The following is a 14,936-nucleotide window of genomic DNA, read 5'->3' on the forward strand; positions in this document are numbered from 1 at the left end:
GATGGATGGATGGATGGATGGATGGATGGATGGATGGATGGATGGATAGATAGACGGATTGACAGACAGACAGACAGGTAGATAGATTAGATAGATAGATAGATAGATAGATAGATAGATAGATAGATAGATAGATAGATAGATAGATAGATAGATAGATAGATAGCATTAAGTGCTTACTTTGTGCCAGGATGACCTGGGTGCAAGTCTTGCTTCTGAAACATACTAGCTATGGGCAATTCACTGCTTCTCAGTTTCCCAGGAAATTTTCTGAGACCCTAAATTGCACCACAGCTGAAGATTTGCATGGCTAATGGGAGTTTCTTGTCCGAGAGTTCCCTAACGCTTATTAAGAACGTCACAAGTCTGGACAAAATAAAATTCTAAGAACCAGCTGCCATTTGGTAAGTGTTTTCAAAATAGCTTTTCTGCACTCTTCTCCACTGTCTTGACTTTCTGCAGTCATCTTTCAGGACAATAAACTGAATAATAGGTAGCAATTAGAAAACAAATAAGATAGCCCTCCCTCTTTTTAGCTTTTAATTAGAGTGGATGCACTTATTAAGAAAAAAACACTTTAGGAAATTGTAATTTTTAAATTAAAAAAACAGAGTTAAAAGAAAGATAAGAATTTTTGAGCTAGAGTTCATCTAGGTCAATCTCTTTCTTCCTCAAGGGAGCGAAGTGAGACTCAGCCCTGTGAAATCACTTGTCACAGGTTACATCAGGGTGAGGAACAGAACCAGGTCTGACTTCCAAGTCCATTCCTCTTTCTGCTAAACTCTATTTCTAATGTGACCTTTAAAGTTGAATGTTCTGTGGCTAATTGAAGGGCTTTTAAAAGGAAGGAGTTGTCTTAAATGGTGCATAAAGACCATGGGCCACAGGTCTTACAAATAATACAACCTATAACTAGGCAAATCCCAATATATGAAGTCAGATTTACTGAACAAATAAATTAAGTGGTTATTCACTTTCCAAAATAATTCAGTTCCTTTTTGTGAATATTAAATTAGATTTATTTATTAAAAACTGATTTACATACAATTTTTCAGGAATGCATCTTTTGTGCTAAGTAAAAGTATACTTGTATTAGATTAAGCTTCATTTCTATAGAAGTCGTAGTGCCCAAGCAACCATGCTTTACCTTATTCACTAAATAGCCCTCAGAGAGCACCAAGTAGTCAGGCAATATCCAGGCTAAATTTTCACCAACTGTGGAAAGGGGATTCATAAGATCATAGAGGCAGGGATGAGTGTAGACCTAGAAGCAATCTCAAATACCTCATCCAGCTCCCTCATTTAGAGAGACCAAGGTTCATGGAATGACTTGCCCAAGATCACACAGATGTCAGAGGCAGGATTAGAAACCAGGTACCTGTGTGGCGCCAAGGTGTACACTCTACCCACTGCCCCAATCTGCCACCATTGGTACAGGCCTCCAACTCTTCTCAGCTTTAATTGTTACCTTTCCTGGGATTTAAAAAAAATTTTTTTAAGCAGTTGGGGTTAAGTAACTTGCTCAAGGTTAACACGGACAGGTGATTCTGGGTGGGTGCTAAGTGTCTGAGCCCGGATTCGATCCCAGGTCATCCCGACTCTGGGACCGGTGCTCTTACTCGCTGTGCTACCTGGCCGCCCCCTATTTTTAATTTTCTTAAGGCAACAAATACCTACAGACTAAGTTAGAAAATAAGTTTGTGCCCGGGAAAAGAAATCATTCTCTTTAATAAGTAAAGAAAAAGGCAAAACTGAATATGAAAGCTTATCCATCAGATTTACCAAAATAGCAATTGTTTTGTTTTAATCTAAGAAATAACTGGAAACACCTGCTAATAATATCTGTAACCTTGTCAACAAGTCACAGAATTCTATTCGTGTTATTTGTAAATACCTTTGGGGAGCACAGATTGGCTGTTTGGGTAAACATGGATTCTCATGCTTGTGATTGCACTTTTTTCTTTTATCTCACTCTTCTGAATGATATAAATCATTCTGGTGGTTAATCATTGCTAAGATTATAATTGACAAGAATTAACACCATTCCATCCACCTAACCTTCTTCATTAAAAGCTATGAATTCCTTTTTTTGGTATTGATTTTATATATTATTTCCATGTTACCTCCCAGACAGAAATGAGGGTATTCTACTCAATTGCAGATAGATAATGAGAATATATTCTGATATAAATATCTTATTTATGTAATTGGGTGTTCTGGCTGACTTCTCCTGAGGGCCAGGGAAAAGATAGGAAACAAGTCTGTGAATTATGGGAATCGTGGCCTCAGATGCTAATGTACTTTCCCTACCCTGGGTGGGAGTGGGTGAGACTATGTCAGTCTTTGAACAGGATGGCAAAAGAAAAGGTTTAAGCATGATGGGGGATGGGGGAAAAGGAGAGCAGGAGGAAGAAAGGCTCAGGAGAGAGTGGGCTCTGAATAAAATCTGCAAAGAGGCTAACAATGGAATGTACATGAGCTTGAGTGCCCCTGCTTGTTTCTTGGCCCACTCAAAGTACTCTGTGGGGATGGGGCTGAACTGCTTCTCTGAGAGAGACTCCAGGGAAAATGCTTTTCCTTCACACCTCCCCCTCTGTCTCCACCTCCACAAGCAGGCGGTTAGCATTTACTCCAGGATTTCTTTATCCTATAAAACTATGATCCATCATAGTTTTATTTCAAGGGCTACATGTTTTCAAAGACCCAAACTAAACCCGAAGTTATAAACAGCCTTAAAGAACAGAGGAAGACTTTGGCCCACCCTACAGCATTGGGCTCTTGAAGCAGGCCACTCCATCGTTCATCCCCTTTCTGAGTGCCCCTCAACACCAAGCTCTTTCTGCTGCTGGCCTAGTCAAAAAGTCCCTGAGAGGCTGCACCCCATCCTGGCTCACACGACAGTCTCACCCCTCTTCATTAGGGCAGAAAGAGAAGTTGTCTGTCTGGGGCTATAGTTCCCATGATGCAGTTTGGTTTTCCACTTTATCCCTTGTCTGCTGAGGAAATCAGTCGAACACTGGGTTACATTAAGAAGGAAAAAGCTGTCACACTTAATATAACTATCTCTCAAAAGTGAAAGGTGTCTGTTTTTCTAAGGTCCTGGTCCCATGTTTAAAGACCTTTCCTCCTGGTAAACCATCCATTCATCTTGTCCCTCAGTCTTCATTTTTCTCCTGGGAACCTTGACAGGTATAATTCAAATGATCAGCCCTGGGTGCCGAAATGAAACAAAGCCACCAGTTTCAGAGCTAGCATAACATGAAAAATAGGAAAAGAAGACAAAAATCTTCACAAGGCAAGTCCAGCAAGCTTTTGGTTTGGGTTGTGATGTCAAAGACAGCAAATTCCTCCTGACTTTTATCTCAAAATACAAAGAGTTGCAGAAACCAAAAAGTCCCACCCGGTCCTCCTGTGCTGCCCATAGGTATTGAGAATAGTGAACACAGAATGCAAAAAGGAGCTAAATCCTTCATCAACATGGATTTCCTTTTTTTCCCACACTAAAGGTAACAAGCTCTCACAACTGAGACTTTGCAATGATGTGAACATATATCCCTTTCTCATTTCCAGTGTTGATCTAGAACTTTGAAATTAATGTTTATTTTTCCCAAACACCACTACATGAAAGTTCTCAATCATTATTAATGTACTTTTACATCCAAGAGTATGGTATTACAGGCAGGTCTTGTTGTAATAATATGGACATGGAAAGGTGAAAATTTCATTACTATTAGGATATACTGACCGTAAGTCCCATATACCCAGTAGGTTAAATATACAGTATTCTATGTATAAATTGAGGACTTCCATTGGAACATGATTGGCCAAGGAAATGAACCCAGGTCAAACAAGTTTAGACTGTCAGTGATCTGGCTTGGCTCCAAACGAAAGAGTATATTCTTACATTTTAATTACAGGAAAGAAAAATCAATATAGCTATTTACATTGCAAATATCTTCTCTTCCAGAAAGGATTTCACCTGCTTGGTAGGATGACATCAGTGGACAATGTTGAGCTACCAGAACTAAAAAGTACAGTGGGCCAAGTAGGAAGTTTTCTTTTTTTCAGACCCCATATAACTGGAACAAAAAAGCCCCCACTAGTGTGTGCAGTTTGAATTGGTCCTTGAAGTGGAGAAAAATGTCCTTTTCAAAAAGAGCAAATAACATTCCTATCAAAAAGTTCAACTCTTTAAGATTTAAATTTCTATTTTTTTGTTTTTGCTTTTTTAAGTGATTAAAAACAGTTCTTAATTGTGTTTACTATAAATAATCCAGTTATTGTAATTACTATTTAAGTTGACCTCACAAAATAAAATAAAAAGTACTTACAACCAGGTTTTTTTCTGACAGGCCAAAATAGAATACATGCATTTCATATACACAGGGCCATATTTTGACTTAGATGTAAAGGTGAGAATCATAGCCCTAGCTAAAATTTTTCTACTTCTGACATAAGAAATGGAATAAATATTCAAATAAGCAGCCTCATTTACATCTGGTCATTCTTTGCCTAATGGGGATTGGACATACCCTGTTCACACAATGAAGAATATCTTGACAAATTCAACCATCAGATTCTTAAAGATGCAGGGTTAATAAATACCATGAACTCATTTTTCTACAATGGGAAATTGTGATGCAAGGCCAAAAATTCACCCCATAAATATTAATGCAATGCTATACATAGTACATAAGCATAACATACTCCCAAAATTACTAAAGCAATGGTTATGCCAGACAATCATGAATAAACTCTTTCCTATGACGTTACATCTTTTTCTCCCTCCCAGGAAGTATTGGCAATACTCTTAAATACGACTCCACTTCATAATGGGGTAAAGTGAAACAGATTCCTCTAAAGGCACTAGAAGAAGGCTGGGTTTTTCTTTCTTCATTGTGCCAGCTGTAGGTTCCAAGCCTAGACCTCCACCACAGCCATGACCTTCTTCTCTGGTTATACATTCAGGTGGTCTGATATCATCAGGACCAATGAGTGTGTCGAGAATAAGAGAACAACTTCCTTTTGGAGTATTGGGTATGTGGAGAGGGGAAATGATGTTTCTTAGGTAAAGCAGCAGAGAATTTGGTAAAGCATGAAATAACATATCTTCTCACAAATCTCTGAATAACAATAAATTACATCTTGGTGATACTGAAATAGACGGAAGCAAATGGTGGTCAACTTAGGGAGAAGAAAGATTTATAATGTCATTGTGCCACATCATCTAACCTGAATTAGCTAGAAGAACTTAAAAGGCAGGGGTAGCCTAATAGGTGGCTTCAGTCTTACAAACACATCAACTCTGAGTTCATTGTCATGCTTCCACAGAGGAGACAGGTCTAGAGGCAAGCAGTTTCAGATTTCATCAAAACAGGAGATGCCTGATTGGCACTGGGAGCATGGGGAACACTAGCAGAGGGAAAGAGAGACTCTTGTTCTACTTGCTTTAACCTGAGTGAAAAAACCATCATCACTTTTACACTCTCAGGAGAGATGACCATATTGTATAAAGAAGGTTAATGCTTCCCTGAGTGGTCCACTGTGAATTGCCCATGGATGTCTCTCTGGAGACTCACTTCCCCTTCCCAAAGCTACTTACAGTCTTCACCTTGGATCTTATGAAAGAAATGTCAAGGTAAGAGAATCAGGATGCACAAGTCATAGGTATTAAACATGAAAATGGGTCAAAAAAGAGAAGAGATGGAGGAAGGGGGAAAGGAAAGAAAACGGGAAATTGTAGAGTTAGGTAGACAGAATGTAAGAGAGGGTGTATTTGATAAACTAACACAGAATGACAGTAGCAGAAGCTTCTGAGACCATTTTGAATCTGTAGGAAAGGTTGTAGCCTAGTTCTTAAATACCATCAGGCCCATTGGCAGTTATTATTTCAAGGGCAAGGACTCCCCTGTGGACTATTGCTTAAGAAAAATGATAGCTTCTTTATCCCCATTTGTTTTTAAGGCAGTTTTGTGGATTTTCTCATTTGCTATTGTTTTTCCATTTCTTAAAATGATTGCTTTTGGAAATCACCCTAACCAAGCTGTCTTTTGGTTATCCCAAGAGTTTATAACTTCCTCTAGTTATAAATCTATCACCACGTGAATGAGCACCAAAAGCTCAAGGTGCAGGGTAACAGCGGTGATTCCCTTACCTACGTGAATAAAAAGGAAAGACTACAACTGGTCCCTGTTATTGCTAAGAAGTCCTCACTGTTATTGCCTTCATGACATTCACTAAACTTTGCAGAATCCCTCGAAATACTTTTACAGTTAATGTAAGGTGATGTTACTTAACACCGACACTGATATTCCATGGCTTTTAAAAGGGATTTGTATTGCTATAACTATTCTGCAGCCGTAATTTCTTTGCTAAGTTACTACAGACAAGCTTATCATTGTTACCAAGATCCACAACCAGTTGTGCCTTTCATTATTGGGCTGATAGGTCAAGATTATAAAAACTGTTGAGAAAAAAAGACTGGGGTGGGGGAGTCACAAAACAGCTCACAGAGAATCACTTACATCTGTGTGTGAGGTGTCACGCACATATCTGTAGGGACATGCTACATTTCTCAGATTTCACCTTAATTTGTCATTCTCAAAGGGACGAGGATTATTTGTTGTTTTTGGTAAAATAGAAATCCCGGTTTGGTCCATCACTGACTGGATATGGGCAGCAGCTCATTCATGAAAAACAAAATAGAGAAGATCTGAGGTTTTTAAGAAAAGGATCAGTTCTAGCAACAGTGAACTTCCTACGATGAAATGCCATGAAGGAGACCCATTTTTTTTTTCTCATGGACAGTGTTGCTGCCAATGTGTATGCACTGATGATCCCAATTAAGCAGGAGCTTCACGACACACACATTAGTCAATAGATACCAACACTAGAAAATGTTTTCTCATTAATCCTAGTTGAGAGGCTCATGCCCTGGGATGCAGACCTGTCCCCTCTAGGAGGAAAACCTCGGCTTCTCTCTAGGCTACTTTCCCTCTATGATGCTTGCACACCTTTCCAGCCTGGTCCGTTTTCACACTTCCGTGACATTGTTCCCCCTATAAAACGGCATCACATATATCCTCTCTACAAACTGGTATACAGATAACATTTTAATCAGCTCAAATTTGGATGCTACATTATCTTTAAATATCTGAGAGTGCTCACTCACAATTTTTTCCCCTTTTACAAAGCTTCTTATAAGACGTACAACTTAACAAACTAAACAGCTTATATGCTGGCAAGATATTACAGATGTGTTTATGTCATAGTAAGAGTTCACATGAAATGGACCACTGAGTAACACAGTGTGTACTGTATCTGGATAGCACGAAACACTATCATGTCTATGTAAATGCCGTGCTATGTATAGAGAGACACATGTGGATCTGTATCTACATCCATCTGACTAGGCCAAAAGGAGCAGGTAGATGCAAGACAGACACACACATGCAAGGGCCACTGCACACCTTGCCATGCCAGTGAAAGGGTGGGTGCAGGCTGCTGGTTTGGTAGCCATTCATGTAGACTTTATGGGAAAAGGCTTCTTAAATTGTGTGTGTGTGTGTGTGTGTGTGTGTGTGTGTATGTGTGTGTGTTGTTTTCTGCACTAAGCATCACTGGAAGAAGAAGAAAGCGATTATAAGTTAAATATACACTTGGGCTGAGTTGCAATACATGACTCTGCAGAAGAAGCAAGCTGAAAGATCGGTTTCAATTTTAGATTTCGTTCTCTTCCTTCCCATATTCTCTTCATTACCACATCCCACACGCACGCTTGTGCATCTTTTCCGTTTCCTCATCTTCTGAAGAACGCTGGGTTTCGCAGGCAGGCGGCTAGTCACCTGCAACAACCAAGTGGTCCTGCCGAGGTCTCCAAGCTACTATCGGTGTCAGATGCCAGGGTCTGGTCAGTGGACATGGAGGAGATGTCGTTGACAGAAGAGGATGGAGGGAGACTCTCGCTGCTGTTCACTGCTGCACCTGTGCTAAGAAAATGAACACAAACATGACTAAATCTGGAATCCCAAGGAGCCTCCCTAGACTTTTCAGAGGGAGCTTCTAAGGAAAGTAAAATAAGCAAGAGGCAATCTTGGGCTATGGTAGCTTTGTTGCTTTCCCATCTGGTCCAGGTTATCCACAAACTAGACAGAGGATATTCACAGGCTACTATCTTTTGAGGCAAAATTACAAAAATACTTTGCTGCAGAAGAAATATATCCAAGGGTCTAGGTTATCCACAGGGCAGTGTTTCGTTTCAAGATAGGATTAAGCTTATATACTTACTCATGCATTCACTAGTCATCATTCACACATTCTTGCAGCCCAACCAAATAGCTTCTTCTATTAATTTCACTGAGGAAAGATTTTCCTTGACATCAAGAAACATGAAGTTCATGCTAGTCCTAGCTCTGGTGTTTACCTGACCAAAAAAAAAGTCTCCCTCTCATTGGGGCACAAGGTATCAGAAGATTTTTTTTAAAGCAATCGGGGTTAAGTGACTTGCTCAAGGTTACATGACCAGTTATTTCTGGGTGTGGTGCTGAGTATCTGAGCCCGGATTTGATCCAGGTCATCCCGACACTGGAGCCAGTGCTCTTACTCGTTGAGCCACCTGGCCGCCCTGACCCTTGTGTTCTATCTTCCCCAAAAGAAATCTCGGAAAGTAGGTTTGGCTGCCCAACCTTGGTCAATGATTTATTACCAAGATAATCCCCAAGAAAGAAATAACCTTCCTTTAAAGTCATAACCCACAAACAATTAAATCATCACTCTTTTTAAACTTTTTATATATGTTTTACTCTCATCTCCTTCAGACAACAGAAATTTGGAGGAAGTGGCTCTTACTGTCCAGTGAGTTGGAGGTGGACACTAAATATCTTGAGAAACTATTAATATAGGTAAAATATAGGTGTCCAATTATTCCATCAACTCAGAGGAAATCAGAGTCATCCCACTTCTAACATCAAGTTGTCAGGGAATTCTCTCAACCAAAAGGAATGAGATCTCTTGGGAGAAGTGTACCCACTGGCAGGGCTCCATTGACTGTGGGTCAAAGATAGGAGGGCAAACTGAGGGCAAAAAAGGTAGGCTACTCTTGATAAATAGCAGCTTCAGGTTCCTAGTATACAAAATTGGTTTTAATAAACTTGGAGTATTCAATCATTTGCATTCTGCGACAATCGAGGATATATAAGTAAAGCGTTTCACAGCAAAGAGAGGCATAGACAAAAAAAAAGGAAATCAGCCAACGGAGAAAGAGGTAGTATCTGGAATGTAGTTCACAGGATTTGTCACAAGAAAACATTCATGTTCAAGGGCGGAAGACAAAGAAAAGAAACAAAATACTTGAAAGAAGTTCTTTTGGCCAAAGTTTTGAGGTCCCCTATCCAAGGACAAGAAATATTTTTTTTAATAGAGTAGATGGGACTGTGTCCTTTATCATGTCATGGAAGAGTTTGTTATATTTTATTTCTCTTTCAATAGGAACTGGGACTTTGTGATATAAGATGGGGTGGATTAGTCCATCAAGATGATGCAAAAATAACTGTTTCCTATTTCCCCCCCAAAAAAATTATTCCCATAACTTCCCACCTATAAAAAAGAAGTGCATATCTAAGAACATGAGATTACATAACAAGAATGGGTGAAAGAAAAGATAGAATACTTTTTGATTATTTATACGCTTTTGTCTAGACAGACTTGCCCATTTAGTATGGCTAACCACCAGGAAGCCTATATTCCAAATTTAGCATTACTTTTGATTTACCATCTGCCTTTAAGATATTCTTATCCTATTCAACTGCAAAAAAAAAAAGAGCTCCGTGAAACACAGAAATCAGAATAATTGTTAATAACTTTGAGAACCTCAAGAAAATGATTAACAAAAATATGGTCAAAGATGGTTATTAACTTATTGAAGATGGAGTGGAAACATTTAACAAAAAGTATTCAAGTTCATAACAAGAAGCAATAACTCATTTATCCCTGTTGCACTAGATTTAAGGACTTAGGAGGGGTTCTCAAAAGAGCCAGAGCAGCAAGTGATGCACGAATTCTTTATTTGGCACATTTAACTCACACAAGTGAAGGTGGGAGAATTAAAAAGACCTTTGGGGTAAAATCACAGAAATGAAGAGACAGGGATGACAATAGAAGGCTACAATCACTAAGGGAGTTGGAAAAGTACAATGTTGTTCCTTTGTATTAGTGTTCCCAGTTTCATTTCTCTGGTCATTCTTCCCTTGGCATATGGGAAAACTGAAATTTTAAGTCTTTTAACAAGGCTGGGGGTGGCCAGGTGGCACAGTGAGTAAGAGCGCCAGCACCGGAGTTGGGAGACACGGGATCGGTTCCGGCCTCAGATACTTAACACCCACACAAAATAACTGGCCGTGTAACCTTGAGCAAGTTACTTAACCCCAATTACTTAAAAAAAAAAAGGCTGTACAACGATCCCCATAGAGAGGCTAAGAACAGACCCCTCTAAATCTACAACAATGGGTTTATATCACAGCCATAAGATAGTCCAGTCATGAAACATTTGAGGAGCATGGGCTTTATAGGGAATGATGGGGTCTTTTTGAGACAAATATAAAGTTTCTAGAAAATGCAGCCCTTCCTGAAAGCTTTCAGGGACAGATGAGATAGCTCTCTGGGGAGAGAAGCTACATAAACAAAGTTCCATATGAGAGAGGAAGTGACTGACTAGAGGAGAGTATATGTATGGAATAGAGGAATCCTCTAGCAACAATTGCTAGGCACTCCAAAACAGGTTTTGGGACCATCACAACAATTACATGGAAGAAAGGGAATGGAGGAGTGAAAGGAGGGAGGAGAGGATGAGGATAATGAAGAAAGATAGAAAGAATCAGAACAATTCTTTCAGGATGACCTTGTTTAGCTAGGTCTCTTGTTGAAGTCTCTGGGGCTCAATTTCCCTTCAAGTCTATGCACTGTTGAGGTTATGCTGCTTGCAGACTTCTGTTATCTTCCTCCTTCCATAATGTTTTACAAATGAAGTTGAAATCTAAATTGGTGTTGCCCTTGGCTGCCATGTCTTACTAACTGGATTGGATATTGTGCATTTGGTGACTAAGTTTCTAAAGTCCTTTTGGATTCTTTGTTCCTGAGGCTATATTCATTAAATTTCTCTAAGAAGTGGTAATGTCAAAATAAATGTCTATTTTTTTTCCATTTCCTGGTTTTTTTTTTAGTTCATATCTTATTCAGTTGGTTGCTGTAAGTGTGTGCAATGACTTCTTAATTTACTCTTCTAACTTGGAGCTGACTTTTACATTGCTGTAATTAAGTCCAGTTAACACTAATTTAATGATCTAAACTATACATAGAATATGAGATCTAAACAAATGTCATTAACCAGTTGTACTCTATTAAGATAGAGCTAATTTCACTTTTTAGTGTGATTTTTGTTTTTTAATATGTTCATTCAATGCTTTATGACTCTTCTTGCAGAAGATATTCATTATGTACAGGCCTATGTCATCTGAGGCCTTTGGTCTCATCAATTTTTGTATTTCAAATTCTATTTTCTAATATGGTTCACTCTGCCTTCCCATGTTCCTGCCTTTGGCCCTGAAGTCACAATAGCCAAGGATATATCATGTCCACTTAGTTTGGAGGATTTTATCAAATTCTTCAAAGAATTTCTCTCCTTTACCCTCTACAGATGTTGGCACATAATCTCATAATTATCTTCAAAATGGCCTGTTTGTTCCCTAAGAGTTATCATTTTCAGAACAAGGCAAGAAGACCAACTGTCCCATGAAATGGTTTTTCTTGTGGCCACAACAAAACCACATCTATCCATTCATTTTTTTGCCTCTCTGAGAATGTTTGTTTTGTCCTTCCATTTAGCAGCAAATTCTTTCTCTTCTGATATCATTTATAATAAGAAATTCAATAGACATATAGTTGGATTTTATCTAATATATGATTAACACCATTGGCACCCCTTTTTCCCATATTCTGCACCCATAACTGAAGAAATCAGTTTCACTGTTTGTTATATCAAACCTAGTGGTCAAACTTCTTATGACAAGCCTCTCTTTATTTGCGAGGCTGATCCCTAAACAGTAAACATGTACCGTTACTGAGTCTGTACTTGGTTTTTCCATTTGGTAGAAAGCTTTAGAGTCTGCACGGTGCTGGCACAGCTTTCAAGAACCTATGATTACCTCCATGCCACAATCAGACATCAGAGTTAGGATTTCTGTTGAGGCCCATTTAAAATGTGTCAACACAGGATTTTAAGAAAGTGTTTTAATAGAAACAATATTGAAGATTAGTACAAGTGACTATACTGGCTTAATACTTATTTATATTTAAATATAAATATTTAAATAGCTATATTAATACTTTTTTCAGTTAACTAAATCTACAAATTTCAGTTACCTCTAAGTCCATTAGGATTCTTTGTCCGTTCTCATTCATTTTTATTCATACATCCAATGTGTATGCCATTTTCCCTCCATTTTTTTCTCTTCAAATTGTTTCATAAAAGTCTTTCCAGATTTCTTTGTATTTCTTATATGCAATCTCATTGAATTATAGTGGTCCACTATGCTAATATGACACTATCGGAACTTTCCCCATTCTTGGAAATTAGGGTGATTTCCAGTTTTTGTATAATTACATGTGACACTATAAAAATCATTGAACAAAGACCTCTTTTATATTTTTGATGAAAAATGTTTAGTGTTTATTCACATTATTTTTTTTTTTTGCAACTTTTGTTGTGTACTGCTGGATTGCTACAGACAATGTAATGTAATAGAAAGAGTTCTGGCATGAGTTTATTGGGTAGTAATTTTTTTAAAAGGGCAATTTTCAAGGAAAAGATTTTCAGTTTGATTTTTGAGTGGTAACAATTGATGCCCCACTGAATGAAGCCATTTGGTACTAAATTTTCTGTTTAGTTTTTTCTAATTTCAGTAGTTTTCCATACAGATGGAATAGTACACTGAATCCGGGAATTGTTTCCCAGGGAATATTTCATGTAAACTTTGTTTATTTTCAGTATTTTTATATCTTTTATTTTGTGGAGATATAAAGAGCTTATCCAGACAAGTTTGGCTTCATATGCTACCTGATATTGGCCTGAAAATTGTCATGTGACTTGTCCACTGCTGAATTTTATTGTTATGCTATATGTTTATAAGAAAGTTTCTAATGCTCACCATATATGTAATTATTTGCTACATGCTGGCATATGGAAAAAGTAATTGGTACCATTTCCATTATAGAGCATTATTTGCTGTGATAGTGCACATGCATTGCTTGCTTTGATATGTTAATGTTTGATGTTGGCACACACATAATCTCTACAAAAAGTGGGAACTGAAACAGTCAAGTTGTATTGTCATATATTTACAACTGAAAAGCTACTAATATTAGGAACAGACGCAGACCTTAAGAGTGAGTACATTTTAAGGATACTGAACAGAAAAGTTAAAGACTCAGGGGTCTGTGCATGTAAGGCCATTAATAGGGAGATGAAACAACTCAGGGAGTTTTTCTAGTCATACTTGAAAATTCTGATCTGCAGAATTAAAAAATAAAACTCTTAGAAATGTGACTACATCCTCAAAAGCCATTTAACCTCATCACAGTCATTAACATTAATTCTTTGAAGTGATTTCTGAGGTCTTCTATCCAAGAGAGAAATTCTCTTAGATCCTTCTCTGAATGGTCAGGAATGGGCAAGATCAGAATTCTGTGGATTGTACCTTGAGCATATTCCATATCCCACTCATACACTGAGAACACACCTTCCACTTGTGTTTCAGCCTCAATCTATCCTTCTCCTCTTTTGGAACTAGGGAGCCACCAATGTCAAATCTCTCAGGCCCTAGTCTAGAGATGGGCAGGGCTTCTGTGATGGTTGATGTTCACTGGTACCTCTTGGCTCTCTCCTCTTGTAAGTAAGTTTTTACCTAGTCTACTTGAATTATCAAAGTGTCAGATCAAGTTGAGGAGTGTTTATTAAGTGCCTACTATGTGTTAGGCAGTATTCTAAGCACTGGGAATACCAAGAAATGCAAAACCAGTCCCTGCTCTCAAGGAGCTCAAAAATCTAATTTACCACCTTCTTGTCTGCAGTGCCCTGTTAAACTTTTGAAAAGTTCCAAATTGGTGTCAATCAGTGCTGACATTCCAGTTAGTATAGAAAGGTGTTCATCACTCATAGTGGTGGTCCTAAAAAACAATGAAAAGATATGAGTGTGGGTAGGCTAAGAGAGTTTGAACAAAAGAAATGAATGGACACTATGCCATGGGTTCAAGATGTACTGGATTGTCAGCTGGCAGCCAATGGTCCTCAGTATTGGACGTGTATAGTGGATACAATCATAGTCCTATGCCTGAGGAAGACAAAGAAAAGATTTCTTCCATCTGTCTAGTTGGATTTTATGTCTGAGGTCATGCCTTAAAGCAGCTTGGCAGCACAATTTCCAAAGGCCAGTGGAAAAAGTAATTGGAGACATAAACAACTTAGAAATGTTTGTGTATGCTGATGAAGTCATTCTCTCTGGTAAGACAGTACAAGAACATGAGGAGAGATTGATGAAAGTCTTGTATTGGCTGGAGGAAGCTGGTCTAAAGTTGTACATCAATAAGTGTCAATTCTGCAGATTTTTTAAGTATGTGAGACATATATATCATGTATCATATCCCAACAAGGTGTGAGCATGAATCTAGAGAAAGCATAAATACCTCTTACTCTTACAAAACCTTAGAAACTTAAGAACTCTTCTGGGATTTGGTAGTATAAATTTGTTAAGAAATTCTTGCTATTGCTAAACCATTGAATTACTTAACTCATATGATTGAAGAGACTCAACACCAGAGATTTCTACCAGAAAGGTAGAAAAGATGAAATTGATTTAAAACCTGCAAAGCATTTTGGATATATATAT

The 14,936-nt window shown here is 38.2% G+C and overlaps 1 protein-coding gene across 22 annotated transcripts in view; it reads right to left on the reverse strand.

Annotated features, from left to right (window-relative positions):
- Positions 1-1,007: 1,007 nt before the first annotated feature.
- The window catches only part of MAPK10 (mitogen-activated protein kinase 10), a 257,723-nt gene continuing 243,794 nt past the window's right edge, over positions 1,008-14,936 (reverse strand). For 21 of the 22 annotated variants that reach the window (XM_069093364.1, XM_069093328.1, XM_069093333.1 and 18 more), the window contains one exon: positions 1,008-7,983. In XM_069093364.1, the coding sequence (XP_068949465.1) occupies positions 7,841-7,983 (143 nt within the window). In that variant the 3' untranslated portion in view covers positions 1,008-7,840. Of the gene's footprint in view, positions 7,989-14,936 lie in introns of all 22 variants that reach the window. The other variant, XM_069093475.1, reaches the window with a different exon arrangement.

This window comes from Petaurus breviceps, unplaced genomic scaffold (genome assembly GCF_028583685.1).
Source record: "Petaurus breviceps papuanus isolate PSGF00001 unplaced genomic scaffold, PetGlider_PUasm1.0 126, whole genome shotgun sequence".
Taxonomy (NCBI): Eukaryota; Metazoa; Chordata; class Mammalia; order Diprotodontia; family Petauridae; genus Petaurus; species Petaurus breviceps.